General features: G+C 40.3%; 3 protein-coding genes across 8 annotated transcripts in view; 2 read left to right on the plus strand and 1 right to left on the minus strand.

The window, feature by feature from the left end:
• The window catches only part of frmpd1b (FERM and PDZ domain containing 1b), a 30,328-nt gene extending 22,508 nt beyond the window's left edge, over window positions 1-7,820 (plus strand). The window contains exons 13-17 of one of the 2 annotated variants that reach the window (XM_044128126.1): window positions 19-111; window positions 815-997; window positions 1,319-1,520; window positions 2,175-3,146; window positions 3,338-7,820. In XM_044128126.1, the coding sequence (XP_043984061.1) occupies window positions 19-111; window positions 815-997; window positions 1,319-1,520; window positions 2,175-3,146; window positions 3,338-5,865 (3,978 nt within the window). In that variant the 3' untranslated portion in view covers window positions 5,866-7,820. The remainder of the gene's footprint in view (window positions 1-18; window positions 112-814; window positions 998-1,318; window positions 1,521-2,174; window positions 3,147-3,337) is intronic. The other variant, XM_044128127.1, reaches the window with a different exon arrangement.
• A 2,062-nt stretch (window positions 7,821-9,882) lies between these two features.
• On the minus strand, window positions 9,883-16,449 carry slc25a51b (solute carrier family 25 member 51b). Of its 4 annotated transcripts, XR_006371803.1 has the most exons (3): window positions 14,847-15,207; window positions 11,625-12,674; window positions 9,883-11,553 (listed from the first exon to the last, which is right to left on the minus strand). XR_006371803.1 is itself a non-coding variant. In XM_044128135.1 (2 exons), the coding sequence occupies exon 2, from the start codon at window positions 12,618-12,620 to the stop codon at window positions 11,685-11,687; it is 936 nt and encodes a 311-aa protein (XP_043984070.1). In that variant the 5' UTR covers window positions 12,621-12,674; window positions 16,389-16,449; the 3' UTR covers window positions 9,883-11,684. The 4 variants fall into 4 exon arrangements, 3 of the variants coding, with proteins under 3 accessions (XP_043984070.1, XP_043984067.1, XP_043984069.1); XM_044128135.1 differs by lacking the exon at window positions 14,847-15,207 and adding an exon at window positions 16,389-16,449 and having other exon boundaries at window positions 9,883-12,674; XM_044128132.1 differs by having other exon boundaries at window positions 9,883-12,674.
• ints10 (integrator complex subunit 10) lies at window positions 15,621-24,120 on the plus strand. 2 transcript variants are annotated; one of them, XM_044128131.1, is made up of 18 exons: window positions 15,629-16,211; window positions 16,291-16,358; window positions 16,439-16,542; window positions 16,969-17,108; window positions 17,196-17,277; window positions 17,372-17,512; window positions 17,592-17,766; window positions 17,946-18,115; window positions 18,201-18,340; window positions 18,481-18,634; window positions 18,763-18,845; window positions 19,708-19,863; window positions 20,819-20,927; window positions 21,695-21,774; window positions 21,887-22,049; window positions 22,181-22,274; window positions 23,114-23,182; window positions 23,674-24,120. In XM_044128131.1, the coding sequence occupies exons 1-18, from the start codon at window positions 16,083-16,085 to the stop codon at window positions 23,828-23,830; spliced, it is 2,214 nt and encodes a 737-aa protein (XP_043984066.1). In that variant the 5' UTR covers window positions 15,629-16,082; the 3' UTR covers window positions 23,831-24,120. The 2 variants fall into 2 exon arrangements, with proteins under 2 accessions (XP_043984065.1, XP_043984066.1); XM_044128130.1 differs by lacking the exon at window positions 23,114-23,182 and having other exon boundaries at window positions 15,621-16,211.
• The last annotated feature ends 384 nt before the right edge of the window (window positions 24,121-24,504 follow it).

A 24,504-nucleotide genomic window follows, 5' to 3' on the forward strand; every position in this document is an offset into this window, starting at 1 on the left:
TCTTTTTTTGTGTTCCAGGTAATAACGGCTACGCAAGCTAGATTGGCCTACCTTACTCAGCTTGGAGAACTCATTTCTTATGGTGGACGGTCTTACACGGCCACAATGATGGTAAGAACCTTTTTTAAGGTGTGTGAGTCCAATTGCTAAAATACAAGCACTAGACACTTTACTAGGTACATCATGGTAGTACTGCTTCAGGCCCTTATTTAGCCTCTGACTTTCGCTTAACAATCGTAATTATTTTTGGCATAAGGTAAGGGAAACAAATCACAGAGATTTTGGTTTATGTTGCCGTCGTGACATCATGCAGTTGCAACAGATTTGTTAGTACACATCGAGGCTAAGAAGCTCCCATTTTCACCAAAATGTGCTCTAGATGATTTACATCTGGTGACTATGGAGATTTGACACATGGCACACTGTGCAACAGGAAGTATTCAACAGAAGCTGGGTACTCTGTGGCCATAAAGGGATAGACATGGCTAGCAACAACACTTATGTTGAACTCCATTGTACACTTATGTTAAGCAAAGCCCTGTAAAGCCAAAGATAGTTTTATATGAAGATCCCGGAAGCTCAACAGTTTCTGATGTACTCAAACCAGTCTGTCTCTTAAATCCAGTTTCTTACCAATTGTGATATTTGGTTTAAGCTTCAATAAGTAGTCCTCATTCCATTTAGATGTCTAAATGAAGCGATTTGCTATCATGTGCAAGTAAACAGGTGTACCTTTAAGCACCTGGCTTGTTGATATGCCTTATAACTGTGATATCCTTTTATTGTATTTTTGTGTGCTCTCACCTGTGTTCAGCTTCAGGACAGGGAAGTGATGGTCAGCTTGCTAGTAGGTGCCAAGTATGGATTGAGTCAAGTCATTAACCACAAGATCAACATGATATCCACATTGGTTGAGTTCAGCAGCATCAGCAAAGTGGAGCTGCTATCCGAGTCGGACAAAGTCAGCCTGCTGCGCATTTCACTGCATGATATGAAGGTAGGAAAGTCACCAGTGACCTGTTCATCCAGATACTGTATAATTCATAAACATGTTGGCACTGTCATTGATAAAAACATGCATATGCACTTACAGTTCTATTTTTGTGCCAAATTTCATGCTAGAATAAATATAGGTCAAGAATGCTTCCTCAAGTTCAGGAATACGTAACCTTTGGGAGCTAATGTACATAATAATTCTCTAACACAAAGGTGACACTGTCTCCTTCTTTCTCCCACTTCTCCGCCTTTCTTTTCTTACCCTTTGGCTTTAATCGCCTCTGCGTTACCTAATGTTCTCCAATGCCCTCCCCTCTCTCAGCCATTTGCCTTACTGATGGATTCTATGGCTGCCAAAGACTTAGGGTGTTTGCTGGGAGGCTACTGCAAACTCCTGGTGGATCCAAGTGTTAATGTCTTCCGTCTGGGGCGCCCGAAAGTCAGGGTGCACCGGGTTCCTGCTGAAGAAGGTGTGTGTGGGAGGTTTGCCGTAATAGAGGGAGTGTGCTATGAATCCCTAACAAGTGAGCAAAAAACCCCCGTTTCACTTAAAGCTATCACTTTCTGGCTTTGGCCTTTTTGACATTTTCCACATCAGATGTAAATATACTGTAGCCTCCTGAGACCCACAGAGTTGTTTACGGAGTTATTTTTCTCCTCTGTAGAGGCCACTATCCTGAGAAGTACAACTTATCAATGTGTCTTAATAAATGTGTCTAAACTCTAAAATCATATAAAAGGCTTGCAAACACATATTAAAAGGGCTGAAGTTTGTTACGTAAAAAATATAATCAGACAAACCTTTTTGTAAATAATGTGACATTTATCCCCTCCAAATCAACTAAGAAGAAACAAATCTGTTTGAAGGAAAAACAAAGATGTCATAGTGAATTTTGTCCAGAGTCCAAAGCAATCAGTAATCTCACAGCATTATATTTTTAGAACAAACGAGGCCTCATGATCATCAAGAAACAAATAAAATATATTTTAGCTATAAATTTCTCACATTTAAGAATAAACGAGCATTTCTTCCGGGTTTCAGAAGGGTATATCATTAGGCAATACATGTATGGATAAAGATAACCTCTGTGATATCCTGTTATAACTGAACGTAATTTTCTTCAACAGTGTGCATCCATAAAACTTTGTATTACGCTTGTCTTTGGTTTGTGCATTAGGTTATGTCTCCCGCTGCTGCAGCGAGTCAGATGTCTCCACAGATGATGATGATCCAATGGATTCGCAGAGTTACAAAGGCTCAGACCCCGCAAGTACGGACTGGGAAGAGAGGAGAAGAGGGGAGGAAAAAAAGAGAAAAGAGGAAGAGAGAAAAGAAAGAGAACAACACAAAGGCAAACAGGAAGTAAAAATAATAGTTACAACAGAAGGCAAGGATAACGAGAGTGAAGAGGAAGTAGGTGCAACAGGAAATGGCTTATGTAAATTTAAAGTTGTGGATGAAGAAATGAACCTGGAGACCAGCTGGTACCACACTGATCCAAGAGTTACCAGCAGCTTCTCCAGCTTGTCCAGCAGTTCCTTGAGCACTGCATTGGATGAAAGCAATGCTGTAGCCAAAGCCCCTTCTCACCTGGACGCTCTTCGTGGATCAAGCCCGGGTGAAGATCCTTCAAACCTGGATGTGCACCACCCTTACCTCCTTGAGCCAAAGCGTCAAGGACCCCTGCGACCCACAAACCTAAACTACCGTGGCAATGATAATTCTTTCCTCTGCTTTGCAGAGCTCTCCAAGGATGATTTCTTACCTAGTCCAGCAGGAGCCACAAGTGATGACGATGACGATGATGATGACGAGGAGGAGGAGGACCTGGGTATACACAAACTGAGACGCATATCTAAGATCCCTAGTTCAAGAGATCTGAGAATGATCGACAGCACACCGTTTGAACGACTGCCCATTAAAAGAAAGAAAAAGACTCCTCCCAAAGTCCCAGTAAGAACAAGTTCAATTCCTGGAAGTAAATCAGCACAAGTTGAGCACCGCCTGTCTAAAGATGAGGACAGTCTCTTTCTTACTCCTTCGCCAAATCCAAAACCAGCTCTTTTGTTAAAGGACAATGTCTCAGAATCAGAAGATGAGTTTTTTGATGCACAAGATAGATTTACCCCACCAGTTCCAGATTTTTCAGGTTTGTTCTAGATTTTTTTTTTCACAAAAGACAATTTTTATGTAATTCTTTACAAAGGTCTATTGATACAGGCACAGTCATTTTAAGTGACTGTAATATTTGAAAACACCTAAAAATTATTTCTTTCAAAGACATCTTTACACAATAACAGTCTGTATATCTTGTCTGCTCTTTTTCTCTGTCTTTTACAGATGCTGAACTGGCTGATCGGCGAAATGCCAATCGTTTGAGTGGAACCTGGAATAGTCTTCCATCTGTCCAAGGAAAAGAACCATCATCCCCTCTTGCCAGTAAACCCCGATCACCTAAAATGAAGAAGGAATCCGAATTGGTAAAAGATTCCACAAACCAACTTGTTCACCCACAACCGAGTGCTTCAAAGTCATGTCAGAAACCTGAAACAAAAGTCAAACCACCACTGGCACCTAAACCCCAGTTGCTTCCCAAACCTCAGATGATGCCTCCCAAGTCACCCCAACATGGAAGATCATATGCCCAGTGCAATGGAGATGCCTCTGGACATTTGTCTTCTGAACTTTTGGAAATGGAGCCAGATACAATGGAGTTCAAGTCTGTCACATTAGGTGGATTGCCTCTTCCTTCATCAATGATTACAGCAGTGAGATGTAAAAAACAGACAGTAACAAACACAACACTGCAATCAGAGGAAAAGACTAACAAACAGGAAAACAACTTGCAACTAAACAAAAATCTGCTGCGTGAGAATGGATCACATGTTTTTACTAGTGACAAAACATTAATTTCGGATAAAAAGGAAACATCAAGAACTGATGAGAAAGTCAATGGATCTAATATTCTAACAAAAAGTCCACCAAGCTCACACTCTGTCCCTCGCTCAAATTCGGGCACAAAGTTAGCTCTTCCTCCACCGGTTCCCCCCAAACCTACTTCTTCCATCAGTTTTCATCCATTATCTTTACCTGCTAGTTCTCCTGTGTCTCCCACTGATCCAAATAAAGGGATGTTTAAGGATTCTATCAGTACATCCAATGGGATCCACCCATGGAACAATCGCAATGGCAGCATCCAGTCAGGACCTAGGAGGGTTTCTCAGAGCCATGAGAGCCTTTCTCCAAAAAATACAGATCCACCGCTCACTATTACCACCTCACCCACCTCAGTTGATTGTAAAGGTGTTGGAGGCCTTGACAGCAGAGAACCTGGTCGATCTGGTTCAGGATCTGATCTGAGAACTAGCTCCTCCAGCCTTGGAGGTAGACTACCAGCTTCTGCTCTGAGAGGAAAGATCCAGTCTTTACCATGGTACATGACTCGTTCCCAGGAGATTTTAGGAAATCTGGACTATCCCTCCACAAGTTCTATCAATGGAGACACATCTGGCTTTGGTTCCGGTTTGTCTGTAGCAAGTGGTCTATCAGACTTAAACAAAACCCCTGTAAAGGACAAAGAGTCAATAGCCTCAAAATCAGGAAGTAAAGGAAGCATCTTAGATGACGGAGCAGAGGTTGTCATTGCAACCATCAAAGAGGCTCCAGAAGTAAGTTCACATATGAAAAAGGCCAGTGGAACAAATGGCTCACATCCTAATCTGAGTTTTAGAGATAACAGTCCACACAGTGGCAGTGTTTCTTCAGAGCAGCCACAGTCACGGCCTCATTCAGCTGTCGGCCTGGGAGGTGTGACAAGCATGCAGATTGGAGGGGACTCACCGACCTCCTCTGGAGCGGACACTACTCCTCCACAGCAACATCGGGAGTCTTGTGGCTGTCGCACTGTCTATGCCAACTGTTTCAGTGGAGACACTGAAGATGGGGTTAGCTTTGATGAGGAACTCACGGTTTATGAGTTCTCTCGCCGCATACGCCCCAAACCTGCTCAGGCATCTTCTCCAACAACACCCTCTCCAAAACCCAACATTCTGTCACTTCTGAGGGACAACCCTCGGCCACTGTCGACTTTCTCTACTGCATCCTCTGAACTGAGTCCTCTGGTTTCATGTCCAGTTTCACCTACAGTTTCACTCAGTGGTCGTCTTCGTTCCCTTACCAACAAGAACTATGGAGGACTAAAGGGTGGCTTTGCCTCTCTGCGGGAAGACATAGATCAACTTCTACTTGTATTAGAGAGGGGGGCACTTGACCAGCCTCAACAATTCTCAAAACTGAAGAGCACAGACCTAAATCACAATGGAACAGAAGACAATACTGCTGTAGGACAGGGCTGCACTGGAATAAGTCCTATCATTATGACAGAGCCTGAAAGGAGTCTTCTCCAGGCAGAGGCTCGTCGACTAGCATCTGGATGTCAGCGAGCCACACGTGTTGGCTGGGCTCCAGATGAGGCTCTTCGTTCTTTAACCACTAGCTTCAGCGCACTGGTTCAGCTGTCAGCTGCCTGCCTGAAAACAAACCCCTGTCCTGGTTGTGATGTCTGCCATAAAGCAAGACTTGTCAACAAGGATGAGGACGACGATGGGCAGCAGCCTATGGATAAATTGAAGGAGATAGTTGGTCTGTACCGAGAGTTTGTTGGAGCTGTTGAAACAGCTGGGACTGGTGGTGTGAATGGTAGTAGGAGTGTGGGGTCTGGACAGAGTCAAGGAGAGGAAGATGGAGTGAGGTTGCTTGCCAAGCGCTGCACTTTGCTCATATCATCAGTGTTTGCACTCACACAACTCTTCCGGACATCCACACATGAAACCACGGACACACCTGGCCGTGTACCTCTCAATTTTTGACCCAAACCTTCAGACTCCAAAACAATGGACTGCTGAGGTGAGACAAGAGAAACCTCCACATAGCAAATTGGTTTGCAACTCCAGTATTTTTGTACAAGTGCCATGCACACCACAACAAATTACATACACACACTGACACCTCACATAAGGCTCGAGAGACGTCTGCCTCTCTTTGTAACACATGGACTATGCATTTGTACATATGAATTTTATAATTACTTTATTCTTATTTTATGATACAATATGTGTATGTATGTAATGATTATCCATGTATGTATTTATGTATTTATTTTTACAATGTTTGCACCGTTATCTGCCATGTACAGATCTCTGGTGAGTGAAACTTAAAAAAAAAAAAAAATGGATGTCACTGGATTTCTTTGTTCTTCTTTCCCCCCTCGTCTTTGAGACAGTATTATGTTATCTTTTGCTGCTTTTGAACAAAATCTTCACTCTTCAAGGTGTAATCTGTAAATTGTCATTTTAATAAGTTTATTATTGCATTGCGGTTACTGACAAGACTTAGAAAATGTACTTTATTACAGTTTTGAACTTCAATAAATGGCTGTTTTGTTTTTATATGTATAAGGTTTACACCTTTTTAAGGGTTTGGTTTTAAAACTCACAATCACAAATAGATGGGGTACAAAACTCTATTACACAGCAGGGAGAGCACTTTTGACTGTTACAGATTGCACCTTTTGTGAGACATAACCTTGTATGAAGTGCTTTTTCCTGTCTTTCCCCCCCATCCAGAATTATGCTCTGTAGTTTCTTTGTAATATTCCCGTTACCCGAATATATGCAGTATTAGAACATTCTTGTTTTCATCCAAACACCTCCGTCTATGTATGTTGTTGTCTGGGTATGTTGGGATGGGGGCTTAGGCAGTGAAACAGTGGACCTTATTTATGTAGTTGGCACAAGGGTGACTGTTAAACTCTGTCCAGATGTAGCAAAGATCCAAAGTCTTAAAAAAACACTGAGCCACAAATATTCCTTGCTTTGGGTCGCTCTTCTTTGTACACCACTTTGTCAATAAAACACTGACAGATGAACTGATTAAGGTCAGAATTGTAGACATACATTTGTGTCCTACATTAGTTTATGCCTATGCAAACATAAACCCCTCTGCCCCTGCACGATGTGTGCCATTTTTATTTCTTTCCATTCGAACATTAAAACCAATACCAGATGTGTTATACTTGTGTAAACATGTTGGGTGTTTTACTTTGCTTGGAATGTTGGCTTTTGGTCTTGCTTTGGAGAAACTTTCTGCATCATGATTTGCAACAACTTGCAAGATTTGCATGACATGTGCAATTGTCAATGTAAAGACTGTTTGTACTGATCTCTTTGTGAATCGCCGCTAAAAGGATTACATTGCCTGATCAGTTTGCTGATGTGAAGCATTCGCTAATCAGCTCGCCATTTCACAAGACGCAGCCAGCTCGCTTGATGAGCCATCCACCGTGAAGGATTTACTTGAGCCACTTTTGACAACAGGCAGGCACTTAAGACTAATCAGTCAGTAGCCACTCCTGTAAATATGGTAAGGGGATTTGACAAAATGAAGGCTGCTTTAGCATTCAGTCCACTGGTGAAGAGAGGTATTTCTGTTTTACAAAGTGACAAAGGAAAATGTGATGGGTATGAAGGCAAACCTCCTAATTGAGACTTCCAGCTGCCATTTTTTCTGGTACTTTTATCAATCACTGCACAAACAAACCATTCTATTACGCCCCAAATGTGTTTTGTCTTTTTTTTTTTCTTTTGTTCATCAGACCAGCTCAAAGAGCAAGAAGAGTCTGCTACACTCTTCTGTTCGTACGCACAGTTTCATATGAAACACTTATGTGTTTCTACATAAGCTGTCCATTTGCCATATTTACATCCAACAACGTCAATGTAACAAGAATTGTACTGTTTGGGAATAAAATACACACTGACCTTAATGTTGTTTGTTTACTCAGTTTGTCATTGTTGATGTGTGCATCAGCAAATTCATGTGCCCGGAATCTACTCGTTATACGTCTTATTTATGACATTGTGAACTTTAAATTGACAAGCAAACTGCGGTCATTTGAAGTGAAAATAAAAAGAGGAATGCATGCGAGTGTGAACCTGAACGTCACTATCTGCACTGACATGTCTGAACCTCTAATGCAGTTAATGAGGATTACTGTTGGATTTCTTTCCCGGTGTTAACTCGCTTTCCCGTCTGCTAAGGCAGCGTTTATCTGTGAACTGAAGCGTCTCTCTTTATCCTTGATATCCTTCTCATCTCTCACTCCTTTATTCTAAGAAATCCAGGCAAGCATTTTAACCTCTATTATTAAAAACACTCATGACATCGAAGGCAAAAATGTTATCCCTTCAAATTCAAATGACCCCTTGATGACCATCTCAGTGTGAACAGCAACCAGGAGCTGAAAGGCTTTGTAGCTACAGCAGCTCAACCCTTCTCGAGCCAAAGTCCTCACATCAGATTGTCCTTAATCTGATTTTTATCTGTTGTCTGACTCATTGATGTAGTCACCTGAAGAGTAACAATCATTAGCGTAGACTCACTGCCAGAACTTCTTCAGTGCTTAAAAAAACATAAAATATATTATCACAGTGACACTATTTTAGTCATTGTGTCGGGAGTGAGAGCCAAGTCTCATCTTTTCTACAGCACATGGTTGCAGGTTGTGTGAGTGATCAAAAAGCAGGGATTAGAGTGTATCTCACGCAAAGAGCAGGCCAAACAGGTGATGTATTGTACAGTGAGGACCAGTGGATACAAAGGACTTGGTATAGATGTCACAAATAAGCAAAAATCTTTCATTTAGTTTCACAATGCTTGTTCCATAACTAGCCCATTACAGTGCCTTGCAAAAGAATTCATAAACCCTTTGACCTTTTACACCTTGCAACTGAAATCTTTTATGGGTATTGCTAAGATTTTGTTGCAAACAAAAAGTGGTGCATAACTGTGAGGTAAAACAACAGACGATAGTTTCACCAAATGTTTTCCTGAAAAAATATTTGCAAAACATTAAGGAAACTGTGGTACTCTCCTGTATTTAGTCGACTTTGCTCTGATTCCTCTCAATACAATTCTTTAGAAGACTTCACAAGTCATCTAATTAGTTACTATAATTTACAGCTGGCCCCTCTGAGGTTTTCACCAATGTTCCAAAAGGAACACCAGAAGTAGATTTGTAGTGGCAAGAAGTGGCAAGTCGCCTAACCTGACAGGGAAGCGTTACTCACACAAGCGACCAAGACACTCCTGCCACCTCTGGTGTTGCACTCTACAAATATGACACTCATGGAAGAGTTTCAAAAATAAAGTTTAAAGAATAAAAGCTATAAAAAAATTTAAAAAAGTCCCATATTTAGATAACAGCACACCCTGCACACAGCCCCACCACAAACAGTGTTAAAGTGGCAACATTATGCTCTTTGAATGCTGTTTCTTCTGCAACTAAAGCGACTTATCAGAATTGCTAGACGAATTTAGCAAAATACCAGGCAACCCCATAAGACAAGCTTTTAGGGGCTGCTTCAAAAGAAATAGGATTGGGGTATTGTCAGCAGGGTAACTACTGACAATATATAGCCTAAGCTATAGCTGAATGCTGTGTATAGAATAACTGTGTTACAATGGCTCAGGGAAAGTCCAGGTCAAAATCCAAATGACAATTAGTGGCAAGGCATGAAAAGTTCAAGTTCACATTCCATCTGAATGAGCTATTTTGCAAACAGAATAAAAGCCTCTAGATGGGACAAACTGGTAAAACCATAAGGTGATGCAACAAAGGATTGACACCCACAAAGCCTGAATACAAGTGCATGTTTTAGATTCTTCAAATCATGTATTTTCTTTCTACTTCACCGTTATGATGTTCGTCACATTAAGTCCCATTAAAATAGGTTTATGGTTTTAACAATAAAGAGGAGCCACGAATACTTTAGAAAGGCACTGTCATGTTCATTTTTTTTTTTCATAAAAATACGACAATTTTCCTATTTGTCCTGAAACACCAAGGCAACAGATCCGTTTTTATTCATATCAAAGACTTGATTTAGCTGCAGTGAATAACTTTACAGTTTCAACGTAACGTACTGACTTTCAGAGCAATTACAAGCAAAGTTATTTAAAACCAGCAGGAAGAACTCTTCTGTAAAACTGGAATACACAAGCTTTGGTTTGAAAGGAGAATAAAAAACCCCCAAAACCTCATGTAACCTTGAACATTGAGGGGAGGAGTGAAAGGAGATGCAAAACATTTGAAAAATTAGGCCAAACGGTCCACTTTATGTGGCAGCTTGAGCTTTTTGTGCCACTGAACATTACCCTCTGCCCCTGTCTTCACTCGCCACCATTAATCTTCAGCCTCTCGAATGTCCAAGCAACGTGCCTTTCCTCTTTGGGCTGTCGGGCACGCTCAGAACCGTGGTGGGGTGGCCGAAACTACTCAGGCTTGAAATCTGAGCCCATTATGTCAACAGATGTTACAGACAGGGAGGAGAGCGACCGAGATCGGAGAATATATCAGCAGGACAAAACAAGAGAGGTTTCAGAATCCAGTTGGGGAGAATGAACATTCAATAGCACTTATTTCAATATTTTTGCATTACAGAAAGGGTCCAAATCTATTGAAAGGAGCAAAATGTGCACATCAAGATTACTACGGGGTATATTTTCATGTTGGTCACAAAGTCTAAATATAATTTGATTACTTTTAAATAAATAAAAAAATAAATAAAAATGCAAATATGGGTGTGGATTGTTTAAATTCAAAGAACCTTTGCCAGTGGCACTTCAGAAAACAAGTAAAAACAAACCGCAGATTAACTACAGACGCACCAATCAGTCTTAACTTGATCTTTAGCGGTTCCATCATTGAGACCTGACCTGTCCATTGAGTTTGATTTTGTTTTCCCGCAAGACGAATCACAAGTAGGTTTGAATCCAACAGAAAACGAAGGAATTACAAGATTATTTCCGTTAATGCCTTGAAGCATTTGTTATCTTTAATCAGAATTGTGCATCATAGTGTAATTTGCTAGTTAAAGACTGAAAAATCTGATTAGAGTTTTGATGCACTTAATAAAAAAAACAATTGAATATTTTGCCCTGGTGAGGACTGATCAGTTGATCAATAGAAAGCAACCAATTGCACTAATTGGTGCATCCCTAGTTGTAACCCTGACATTTTCATATTTTGTGCCTTATTCCAAAAATAAGTGAGAAATTTCATAGGCATTAATAATTTAATATTTTCATCATAAGCTTGCAATAAGCGGCAAGTGAGAAATAAACAGGCAAAAGTCTAAGAATCTCTTGACAAATAGACTCTGGACATTTCAATGTTCAAAAGCACAAAAGTGTTTAAGTGGCAGAAATTTAGCTTGACAGAGAAAGTGCTTTTGGTCGACAGAACAGAGGGATATGATTTTCAAACCTCCACAGCACATACAGAGAAACACATTTTTTCTACAAAACAGTGAAGGAAATCAAGTGATGCCGTAAAAAAACACTCCTCAGACCAAACAAGGGCCTACCATTTTTACCCTGACACCAATTATGTGAAGGCTGAAGTGTGCATCTTGATTTTATTATGATTACAACACTGAAAAGTAACAATGGCAGGTGGTTATCTTACACTCTCAGCTGGCCCCTCTCTTCTCTCAGTCCTGGAATAACAGAGTCAGACATCAACCACACAGACTTTACGTCGTAAATTCTCTTTCCACACACCTCCCACCTCTTCACGTCGGCGTTCCCTTTGGATACATCTTCTATTTCACCACGTTGGTTCCTACTTTCATAAGAGCTTCAGGAGCAGCTCGTAGGTGGCGTTGATGATCCCCCAGGAGATCAGTGAGCGGTGGTAGTTGAGATGGGCTCCTCTGAAGAGCATGACTACGCTGCCCCCCCTCTCCCTCCACACCGTTAACAGCACCTTCCGGCACGGCTGGAAGGCTCCACCGACTTGAGACTGAGCCCGCGCCTTGACCACGTTTAGTGGGTAAAACATAATGCTAAGAGCTGCTCCCAACACCCCTCCACACACAAAATCATTCACCAAGTGACCCGCCTTGTTATTAGCTTGCGGCAACAGCTCCTTGATGGGCCCCCGCAAGCCGAAGAACAGCACATTGCTGGGACCGTTGCGGAGGAGTACGGGCACGAGGCCGCGGTAACACTCTCGGACGCCATACTCGGTCAGGAGTGTCCGGAAGGTGTGCGCTGTGTTGTTGAAGCGCGCATGGTGCCGATGATCCTGCAGGAGAGTCTGAACGCGCTCAAACGGCGTGAGGATGGCTTCTGTGGTCCCCGCCAGCGCCGCGGCAAAGCTTCGGGTGACAAGCTCTGGCACGCCGCTGCCGCAAACGTGCTTTTGTAGTACTCTGGAGAAGTCCTCATACAGCCCAAACATGATGGCCACTGTGGTGCTCTTCTGGAGCAGTGGGGGCAGCAGGCCCCGGTACAGATTCCTCAGCCCATCCCTCTGCAGCTGCTGCACCGCCTCGGTAACCAGCACACCGTGCAGCTGCTGGCGGAACAACACCTTCTGAATTGGGAAGGTCACTAAAATGTTGGTAAAGGCTGCCATGGAGCCACAGACATAGTGCTTTCCGTGAGAACCCAACCTGGCGCCGAGAATCCCATCAGGCAACAGGGAGGAGCCTCCTTTTGTCAGGCCAGCCCCCGGTGGAGGTGATCGGGTCGACTCGGAGTCCATGGTGCTGACAGCCATGAGAGGCTCAGTGCACTGCCTGATCCTCCGGCATCACATCAACTCTGTACAGCACTGAAACAATATGACAGAAACAGACATCGCAACATGTTTACAACAAGTACATTTATGTGAAACAACTAAAACATTTTAATTAAACCATTGTTTTTTTTTTTTTTTTTTTTACACACATTATAGCCTCAAACATAGGTATTTTACTGGGATTTTATGTCATTAATCAGAACAAATAAACACACAATCGTGATGTATTGCTTTTATATTTTATTTTTTAAATAAAAATCTGAAAAGTGTAGTGTAGATAATGCACTACATTTAATGTCATACCCATAAATAAAATTCAGGACAACCAGCAGCCCTCACAAGACATCGAATTTGTAAATAGATCATAGTGTTAGTAGAGCTATTCTGTGAAAACATCAGAGGATTTTTAGAGAACATCAGTGAATAATAATGAAACCCAAGGAGCACAGTGGAACAATTGGGGATAAAGCTGTAGGAAGCAAAGTCTTGCTATAAAACAATTTCCCAAGCTTTGAGCAGCATTAATCATTGAACATGGCGGTGGCAGCATCATGCTGTGGCAATTTTTTTTCCACCAAAAGAGGGAGAGGAAAAACAACCCGGCATTTTCTGAAATTCATATATTCTGCTCCTTCCACTTCACAGCTGCACATTATTTTGTGTAAGCAAGTTTGTTGTATTACAAAAATGCAAGGAGTATCAACACATTTGCAAGAAATCTTTTAAAAAGCTCATTTTTTGTACAACATAAACTGGGACAGTATATAGACCAACTCTGGAAAATAAATTCTCTAACCTGCTTTAAAAACATTTCAACATTATATCTGAGGTGATTTATTTCACGAGTTTCTTTTTGCGTACACGGTAATAATAAAATCATTTCATGGCAACCATCATCAGACAGAAATTAAACTCTTACAACCAGACTAACGCCTGTCCAAACAGGCAGCCTCAACAGCCCACTGATAAGGATTATTACACAACGGACTGATAAGTTAGGGCCAAAGTCATAGGAAGGGCCAGGGCAACTGCAAGAGCATCGGCACAAGTGCAGGGCTAAAAGCACTGTATATGTACAGTATTAAATGAATAATTAACATTTAAATCTATTTTAAACATACTTTTCCTCCTTCCAGAAGCAACAAATCAGCTCCAGTAAATACAAAAAAACCCACACATTTGAAAATAAATGTCTAGAATAGTGGTGAATTTAGTTACTTGCTTAAAGCACTTTTTTTTATGTAGTAAAGCACAAGAGGCAAAATGTTTTTACATTATCTAAAAACAGATTATGAAGACACCAAAATATCAAGCCAAAAATCTTTAGACACAGTTTCAGGTGAGAACAGCATGTGGGTACTAGTAACCGTGACACAGTAGTTTTCACGCAGGTGTTTTGCCCTGAAGATTTCTACTTTCCATGAATAAATACAGGCCAATTTGAATTTCAGACCAATAGTTACATGTGAGCTGTTGATGCTGCAATTCTTGCTCTGCTGCTTTTGAAAATGATCATGTTTTGCACTTTGCTTGACCTGTAACTTTGCCACAATTGGCAAAATGCTTCTTTATATGTTTGCTGATTAAAGAATAGAACTACAGGCGTTTTGCCAACTGTGGTAAAATTACACAGAAAACCGGTTTAATATACTGAGACAAACTCACACTCAGATATTGAGTCACACTTGGATCTTTATTCTACACTCTATGCAGCAAGCATTATTACTCACGAGTTCACAAACATGTCCAGTCACGCCTGTTTTCCTTTTACACACGTAGTGAGAAGACTGGCCTATCTAAACAACATTTTTCAGTTACAATAATTCAAAAACATTAGTAACTTTCGTGTGTCTGTACGCCAATAATAATAACAAAAATTATAAGCGGCTATCATGCTTATCCCAATAAGCACACAGAAGGCTAGAGAACTTAGCAACATAAGCTAGTTCTACTCTGGTCTTTCTTGGCTCCTCGCATATATTGATTTTCAGTAAATACATACTCAGAAAATATTGGGACAACGCTCAAAAAACAAACCACAATCCACAGATAAAATACCTGTCTCCTAAGCATGTTAGGTTTGGCACAGTCCAAATGGTCAGGTGGTAATTGACGGCTGCTTTGAAGACCCCAATGACAGCTTTTAAGTGCCAAGCAGTAAAAGTAGCCTCTTCCTGCCAGTTAAGCTCATAGATGAGCGCTTACCTGCTATGTGCGCTGATCGGTTGCTGCCCTGTACCTGGACAGGTGGGTCGATTTTGCAAGGTAAACAGGCCAACGCTGTGTAGGTCGTGTCTGGAGTTCCAGCAGAAGTACGTGTCGTGACACCAAGAAAGCTTCTGCGCATGCGCATTGCTACGAAGTTGAATCTACCGTTAAGGCTCACACAGATTTAAGATAAAATGTTATACTTTTGAAACTCATTTCATTAAGCTTTTTGACATAGGTAATGAGTAGTATGGCTTTATCAATTTATCTACGTGAGTTCGACGCACATATATATATATATATTTTTTCGTGCTGTTTGGAGACACAAGCTAACTCGTTTGATCTGCTTGACAGCAGTGTGCCGTAAAGCAAGATTACTGTAACCATAGTAACGTTCCAACCGTGGCACTGATGGGTTTGTAATTTAAAAAGACACATTTGCCTTGCTTTGTTATTGTTTTGTCCGTGCCCTCAGAAGGAAAAAGAAAATGGCTTAAATTGGTAGTTCTAGTTCAATTGCAAGTATTTTTACTTGGAGATTTGGAGTTCCTAATTTAAAGATCTATTTGTTATTTCAGTTGTTTGCACTATAAATAACTCTTTGAGTGACTTTATATATTAATACCTCAATTTTCTACACTTGTTTCCAAATATTTCTCTATAAATTATTTTACATTCATGTGTGTAAATGTTTCAAATGAAGCCTTTTTTAATCGCTTGAACGTTTTGACGTCAAATTAAAAACTGTCACCACAGTCTGCGAATTGCGCATTGGACAGAAGGTGGCGGTGGGACACCTTCAGTATCAATTCCAACTGTCTTTAAACAAATAGAGGAAGATGTTAGCTTTCTTCTATTTAGCTAGGCTAAATCAAAGCTAGCTTAGCTTGGTTTGCCTAACTCACGGTGGTTTTTAATGCTTTATTATTTTCTAAGTGTAGTATTTGCTTTCTATCTTTATGCAAGACATTTGTAATTTAGCATTTCTGTATGGCTGGTTATTGCCTAGATATCAACTTACAGTCGGGTAGCTATAGCTAGCTAAATAACGTTTTTCTGCTAGCATTTTATTTATATTTTGCAGAGAGCGGCTATCTGCCGTTATTAGTCTTTAATACAGCCGTTAATGTGTTTGCGCATGTGGAGAATTCTTGTCTCACGCCTCAGTCTTGACTGCTGGTGTGGTTTCTTTGTTTATTAGTCTAATTTAATGAACAATAATAGATTAATAAAATGTCGGCGCAAAAAGACTGTGAGTTTTTGGTTAAAAGAGCCCGGGAGTTGGTTTCTGATGATCCCTGCGCGGCCAAAGCCTGGCTAATAACAGCCAGAACCCTATACCCAACAGATTTCAACATACAGGTAATATTAAGCATCTATTTCTAACAAAACGTACATCTGTCATTTGCTAAGAAGCTCAGTTCCCTTGCTGTTTTTACAGTATGAAATGTACATCATTGAACGCAATGCAGAGAGGACAGCTTCGGCTGGGAGACTGCTGTATGACATGTGAGTTACAGCACGGGATTCAGTACCCACCTTATGTCCAGCCTGTGCTAAAAGTTGCCAAACATGTGTTCCCCCAATAGGTTCATAAACTTTCCAGATCAGCCGATTGTGTGGCGTGAGATCAGTGTCATCACAGCTGCCCTCCGCAGTGACTCTCAGGACAAACATGCACAATTTCTAAGAGGTGAGAGAACAATGCCTTGCAAAGTAGGAATACTTATTGAACTTTTATCACAGCTTGTCACACCACCACAATAAACTGCTTTCATTGGGACTTTTGTGACACACTAACATAAAGTAGTAGATAATTGAAGAGTGGAAGGAAAATAATAGATGCTTTTAAGTTTTTCCTTTTTTATATATTTCACACTGAAATACTGAAAAGTGTCCTAAGAACCTATTAAACATTCCATTAGTACTTTATTGAACTGCCTTTTGCGGCATTTGTAGTATTTTGGGGGTAAGTACCTACCAACTTATGGAAAGTTGAGGATTTTTGCAAAATTGTTTAAGCTCGTTGTGTACATAATTTTTTAAAAAGTTATTTCACAGATTCTTCTTAAGATATAGCACTGTTAACCATATGTGTTTGTCTTTTTCCCTCGCCCAGCTCTTTTTGAGACGCTGCCTGGCCGTGTACAGTGTGAGATGCTGCTGAAAGCCACAGAGCAGTGCTTCAACACCTTGGAGAAGGCAGAGATGCTGCTGCTCCTTCTGAAGCGCTTTCCAGAGTCTGTCGTCCAGCACGGGGTGTGTAATAACACCTTCCAGCAACTCTTGATGTTTTGAGATGTGAATCCAGTGTAACCTGTTTAGTGGTCTGCTCTGTGTTGTTAGGTTAATTTAGGAGAGACTTTGTTGGAGGCAGAGGCATCAGAAAATGTGGAGTCTCCTGTGAACTGCTTCAGAAAACTTTTTGGTCAGCTATAGTTATGATTGAAATCCATTTAATCCAAGCCATTTGTGAAAGAAGCATAATTTTTTTTTCTTAACACAATTTTCTATTTTTGTAGTATGTGATGTGCTTCCCTTGGTCATAAATAATATGGACATGCGTCTGCCTGCAAGCCTAATGCAGAAATATATCCTGAAAGCAGCTGAATTCTACATCGGTTATGTTACCCGTGGACCTTCGTCTGATGTGCAGTTACAAGGTATACCGTACTGCCAAAATTTTGCAGGCCTTTCATAGTTTCTATGTTCTTACATTTTTATTTGCCTTGTATTCTTTAGGTAGCCAAGATGGTGCAGCTCTAAAGTCTCCTGGAGTGTCTCGTGGCTCCCAGCGGTTTGTGATTGATGGCCTGTCTGAGAAATCGTCAGTAGTTGCAGAACCTTGGGAGAGGCTGCTTGATATCGTCGCTGTCGTTGGTGCTCGCTGCGAGTGGCAGGGAGACAAAGGACAGAGGTAGGCTGTCTTTGACTAGCTCATAGAAAATCCTGAAAAATATCCAGTAAATGTCTGATTTATAAAATTATTTACTCTTTTCGAGACTCTTGCGGTGTGTTTGCATAGAAAACAAATTTTGGGATGAAAGTTTTAATGCAACTGATAAAATATGTGGTCCTTGTGTCTGTGTGCGCTAGGAGTTATATTGACATGCTGCAAAGAGTGAAAGAGCTGTGTCGCTACCTGCCTGGTCTCGAAGGAGAAACCAGATCCCGCTACTGCAGTCAGGTGGTCATTTGTGCTGCACTCGTCCTTTTCCGCAGTGCCTTCCTCTATGTCTCTGCTGTACAACCGTCACTGTTCCAGGGTCAGTCTCTGTGCTCAAAGCACTTAAAGGTTGCTGTGTTTCTTTATCATCTTATAAGTTTAAATGTGCATGTCTTTTTTTGAAGGGGTTGGTGCAATGACTTCAGGACCATGGATCCTGGTGGAGGACTTGAGTTCGGTGTACAGCGATGTGGAGGTGGACAGAGCAATGCTGAAGCACGCACATAAGAAACGGAAACTGGCTGACGGGAGAGAGAAAACAATGGTCAGAACAGATTTGAGATTCTCTTAGAAAACAAAGAAAGATTGGTATATTTCTTTAAAATGCTGTCTTAGCACTAAATGGAGCACATAAACACACTCATGGTGTGATGTCCTTTTTTTTCTCTGTACATATTATTGTAGAGCTCCGATGATGAAGAAGGTTTGGGGAAAGGCCGCGGCCGACACATTCTGGTCAACAAGACAGAGATGCCCAACTGGTCAGAAACACTGGAGAGTTTCCGTACGGCGAGGGAAAGTTGGGACCTGCTCCATTCTCACGATGGTCTGGAAGCTGGTAAGCACCACTAATGGATTCCTGTGGTTTTTTTTGGGTTCCATATTCTCTTCACCTAGATGGCTCGTAAGATCAGTCAGTTGAATCGCTATTTGTTGAAATTGACTTTGTTTCTTGATGTCTTTTAGAGTTCAAGAAGATATGTATGGCATGGAAGACAGAAAGCTGGCTCTGGTTCAGAATTTTCCTCTCTGACATGATTATACACCAGGCAAGGATCTTGCTCAAAACCTTTTACTTTGTCAGCTGCTCTGAACAGAAGATCATATTTGCTTATGATCTCCTGTTACTTTTAAATGGAGATATTTAATATCAAGATTTCTGGAAGCTCCTAAAAGTCATTAATTCAATAGTTCAATCCATATTTTTGGCCTTCAAGAATATGAAATATTTTTAAATTAAATGTATTTAAGTCTTAATTGTGAGTGCTTGTTTATCATTATACTCCATATATGATATGTTTATTCTTTGGAGATGGTTGAGATATGTTCTGGTAGCATTGTTTTGTTGTATAATTTTTTTCGTTCTTGCTGAAGAATTTGTCGTTTGCTGTGACAAAACTACAAGTCCCACTATATAGGGAAGCAATGAACCCTGTAAAAGAACAGTTTACTAACTACTGTAGACATTAAGTCATGAATAAAAAAACCCACTTGTGACACATGCCTAAGAATCAGTGATTTAACTTTATTAGGGCTTATTTAACTTAAGTAATCAGTGACAAGTTAAATAAATAAATTATTTGCTGATTAAGTTATTATTATTTCTCAAAATTCCTGTAGGTCTTAATGTAAGTCATAACAATTTAAAAAGATCGTAAGATTCTGAATTCAGCTTGCCAATTGTGGCAGAAGCCCTTTGGCATATTGAAATTAAGGGAAATGTAACTCGCAACTAAGACATATATTTAAATCTTAATATTGTTTATTGTCTGTAATAAATTACGAGGACTGGTTACACTAAGTAGATAAACATATTTGCCTCATTATGTATCTGTTTGTCTTTTTCCATGTCTGCCTTACCAGATTTATTTGTCTGTACTAATTTTGTTTGCGTTCGGTTGCTGCTCCCAGGGCCATTATCGCAAGGCCGTCTCCAGCCTGCATCAGATGGCGTCAGTGCAGCAGCCTCAGCCTGCACAGCAGAGCCCCACAGGCCAGGCCAGCCTGGAGCACCACAGGGCCCTGATACAGCAGGCATCCTGCCACTATGCACTGGGAGAGTACAGGGTAAACATATGCACACCATTTCACTCTACTAGTGTTTCAGGTGCATGTTGGTAAGCGTACATGGGTTAATTCAAAAATTTGACAGAAAATGCATTCAGACTTACCATCGTTTAGCTCTAAGATCTGATGTATTGTATTTGTATTTAGCTGATTGTGTAACTTTGTGTGTTTTAGGGATATTGAGCTAATATGTAACCGGTTTAATGACACAATAATTCATCAGCAAAGTGCCATGTACTTTGTCCTAGAAAGAAAACAACCAGCACTTGACCTGAAGGTGGCAGTAGAGGTCAAAACTACTTCTTTAAGGTTATGTTTACCAGATTAAATTTTGATTGAGAAACATAATACACAATTACATTACAAGTGTAACAGTCAGGGATTATAATGGGAATTGTCATCCATTTGGTAAAAATGTTCCTGTTGGTGCACTCGGTATCTTTTTTTTGTACGAAAATCTCTGTTTCAACCAACATTTTGAAACTTCACTTTTTAAATTTTTTCAGAGATTAATAGGACACCATATTTCAAGTAGTTTTTGATTTGTCCACATTATGTGACCTATTTAAGTGCAGTCACAAAAAGTAACCAATTTTAGCATTGAAAGAGCATGAAAAAGTCGGGTACAGGTCTCATTTCCCTGCTGTGTGGATGTAGCCTAAGTGGCTCATTATATTACTTATGTGCTAAACGTGTTAATGTCACTTGGGCTTGTACAATAGGAGAAAAGTATGTGGTGGCAATAATATTAATAAATTTTGGCGACCTGTCCAAGGTGTATACTTGTGTATACTACATAGCCTGTTGACTGCTGGAGATAGGCACTAGCCCCCCTCGAATCCCACAAGGATAACCGTGTTATATAATCGATGGATGAATGAAAAATATTTTTTCCTGTTTAATTTAATGAGCCTTTGCATCTTTTATGTACATTGGGTTGCATTTTGTTGATCAGATGGCCTGTGAAAAGCTCCTAGATGTGGTGAGTGGGCTGGTCCCCCCAAACCAAGAACTGACCAAAGCACCAGAAGATCTGAGCAGAATCAAATCCAAGACCAGGAAAGGTAAGCATTATAGTTTTATCCACATATTCTGTTTATTACTGGGTTCCAATCTGAATTTCTATTGGAGTTTAGGCCATCGTTTTATTGGTTGGAATATTTCTGACTGAAAATAACACAAGTTTTCAGTATTACCACCAATATTTTTAACAAAAATGTGTTTAAAACGACTTCCGTAGCTTACTAAGACTATTTTTAAAAGAGTAAGGCTTTTTTTTTGTTTCCGCACCATGAATATCAGTGGTTTTCACAATTGTTAATATTATTTTCTGTAAGAATGGAAAGAAAAACTAACAAATTAATCTTTTCAGCTAATCTTCAGTATGCACTGAGAGGATAAGGGATGGTATTAGAGAAAGTTTTAACCTGATGTTTGTAGAACCTTGATATACTTTCATTGTTGTGAACAGTTTATGCCTTGTAAGCGACATAGGTTACTTCCTTGTTGAAGATGGATTTATGTCCTGAAATTTCTGTTCAAATTCTGTACTGTTACAACCATTCGATGACTTAGATTATAGAAAAGTACATTTATTTCAGTAACTCAATTTACTGAGTTAGTGGAACAGATTGTTCAGATTAATTGCACACACTCATGTTTTAAAGCCTTTCTTTCAGCTTATGAAAACACAACATTTAGGAGTAGAATATTGTATCGCATAAGTAAATTATAATAATGGTTCTAATGTAGAAAGTGCTAAATGTACGATGAAAATGTTTAATGAGTTAATTATTCATCCAAACAATTCTTCTATATCTGCTTAAACTAGGTAATGACCTACGGTTGCTTCCCTGCACCAGCAGAGCTGTGTTACCTTTCTGTCTCCAGCTGATGCTTGCTTGCTTTAAGGTACTTGGATTAGTAGAATCTTTAAAATTAATTCTTCAAATCAGTGACAAGCACCGATTTCTTTCAAATGCGATGCTTTGATCCATTTTCTTCTTTCTCTTTGGTCGACCAGCTCAGAGCCTTCACAGACAGCCGTGACGACCTGTCTCTCGGCCACGTGGTGGTGCTGCTGCAGCTTGACTGGCCACAGGGAGAGATGCTATTCTTAAAGGCTGTTGATAAAATCTGTCAACAAGGGAGTTTCCAATATGAGAACTTCTTCAACTATGTCACCAGTATCCTTATCTGTCACTGCAAACACAATACTGTCAAAGTTGATAAGGACACGTTTGCATGGCCTGTTTGTTCATCAGCTCTTCTGTCATGTCCGGTGTGTTGGTTTACTTAAACTCATTACAACACTCAGACATCGACATGCTGGAGGAGTTTGCATACTTGCGGACTCCAGAGGGAGGGAGAATTCAGCTGGAGCTGCTGCCTAATCAGGGAATGCTGATTAAGTAAGGGGCAACCATAGGGAAGTTTTCCAGCTCGCATGGTGACTCTCCACTTCCCCTTTCTGTTGATGTTTTTAAAGAAAGCAGATTAGCTACATAGACTTGGCCTGTGGGGAAAATTGTTGCTTTGGACTAAATGAACTGTTAATGGAGCCACCTTATAGATAGGAGAACAGTCCCTTGCAAAAATATTCATACACGTTTAACCTTTTCACGTTTTTTTTCTCATTAGAACCACAAACTTCACAATGCTCTACTAGAAGTCTGATAAATACAAGTGGAGTTAAAGGAAGTTGTACTTTTTGGTTTACTTGCAAAAGGCTATATGTGGAAGAAAACTTAACAGTACACCTCACCCTGCACACACCATTTCCCCAGTGAAATGTGATCGTGCTGTTTTTCTCCAGCAGTGAAAGGACAGCTGGTCAAAGGTAATGTGAAGATGTATTGAGCTCAGTACAAGAAGTCCTAAAAGACCTTGTTAGAGTCGGCAAAAGACTTGAGACTGTCAGAGTCTCTAGATCTGCAAAGCTGTTCCAAGCTACCCCCAAAAGATTTGCTCCAAAGGATTGATTCAGGAAGACTGAATACATCTGCACACCACACTTCCATCATTTCCCCACATTTCACAATTATTCAGGTCTATCAGAAACATACATTGATGTTTGAAATAGTATCCGAACAAAATATGAAAATGTTCAGCTGTTGTAAATATTTTTGTAAGTGACTGTGTGTGCTAAACTATAAAGCAGTATTTAAACTCTCTGGTTCATTGCTGTAGCAGTTGTAGATTCTTAAGTTAACTCTCACTGACAGAGTTGTTGAATGTTGCTGTCCCTCAGGAACCCTAGCCCCGCCCTGGGGGTGGAGTTAAATACCCTTCTGCTCCAAGGGGTGCAGACAATGGACAGGTACCCCAGGCCCCTCCTCCCACAGTCCCCATCCCGCCCACACCAGTCACCCTTCCTCCATTTCCAGCATTAAGGCTTGTCATCCCCTCCCCAGTTTTAATTTGGGACATTTTGCATCAAGAGTTGGTCGTTCTTTGATTTCCTGTTGCTGTTTGTTAATTTAATTCATCTCCCCTCTTTTCTGTGGTCATCAATGTTGTTATCTGAGGATGATGTCGGTGTTTTTGCACAGTCAGTTTAGTTTTTTACAGTTCATAGCAATCTCATCCCATTTGTGGACATGTTTTTATAGCGTTTTTATTTGTAATACTCAACATAAGTGGTTTAAAGTAAATTGTCTTATCTGTGTGTGGAAGGGAAAAAAAGCAACATGATGTTACCATGACTGTGTTTTTGTTGTGTTTGTCATATTAATGCCAGTTTTGTCCATCGATATATTTTTGACCATTTGTATGTTTATTTTTATTTTTTTTATCATTTTCGTCCTGCAGACACCACACTGTGACTCGAGGGATTACCAAGGGAGTGAAGGAGGATTTTCGCCTGGCCATGGAGAGGCAGGTGTCACGTTGTGGAGAAAATCTACTCAGTGTGCTTCACCGTTTCTGCATCAATGAGAAAATAATCATCATCCAGTCTCTTCCTTAACACCTGGCCCGGGTCTTTTTTTTATTTGCACAAATGTTGTGCAGTTGGACTTATATTAGAACTCAAACAATTGAAGTGTTCTCTTCTCGCAGTCAGTTTGGGATAAATTTTGGTGTCCGTTGTGCTTTTGTCATTTTCAGAGAACCGTAACGTTTACAACCTTCCCTACATTTTGTGTAGGTGTTGATGTCGAGTAAAGACTCAAATGCCTTTTGATACTCTTTATTGTTTTGATCAGATTGTATGTTTATATTAATGTTGCCATTAAATGTCTGAGTGGTTAAAATGCAGATAATACATTATTTCGCGTCGTGCAAGCATATCTATATAAAAATGTAATTCCTCGATGTAAAAAAAAAAAAAAAAGCAGAAAGTAAAACTTGCACATTTTTACAATGCTTAAGCATAGTCATTCCCAAACTTTTTTACTATCACAAAATAACAGGAAAATACTTTTCACAATCACAACCAGCAAGCATTTCTAATAAATCAATTAAACAGGGGTGCGAAGGCAACACGGGACTTTTTTTTTCTTTTATCTCTTCTGACATTTTTAGGATAAGTATGCTTTTCCATTATCACCTGAACACCCACAGCTGTTTTGATTTATGGCTTCAAGTTTGGTCCTGATGTTCTTCTTGGAAAGCACTGTTGTGGTCTAACTAAATCTTTTT

This window comes from Gambusia affinis, linkage group LG09 (assembly GCF_019740435.1).
Source record: "Gambusia affinis linkage group LG09, SWU_Gaff_1.0, whole genome shotgun sequence".
Classification (NCBI taxonomy): domain Eukaryota; kingdom Metazoa; phylum Chordata; class Actinopteri; order Cyprinodontiformes; family Poeciliidae; genus Gambusia; species Gambusia affinis.

Bases quoted from the DNA above. Each gene is read 5' to 3' on its own strand.
- slc25a51b (XM_044128135.1), bottom strand. From the start codon at position 12,620: ATGGCTGTCAGCACCATGGACTCCGAGTCGACCCGATCACCTCCACCG.
- ints10 (XM_044128131.1), top strand. From the start codon at position 16,083: ATGTCGGCGCAAAAAGACTGTGAGTTTTTGGTTAAAAGAGCCCGGGAG. The intron at 17,109-17,195 runs GTGTGTAATAAC...CTGTGTTGTTAG, and splicing joins AGTCTGTCGTCCAGCACGGG to GTTAATTTAGGAGAGACTTT. The intron at 20,928-21,694 runs GTAAGCATTATA...TGCTTAAACTAG, and splicing joins CAAATCCAAGACCAGGAAAG to GTAATGACCTACGGTTGCTT.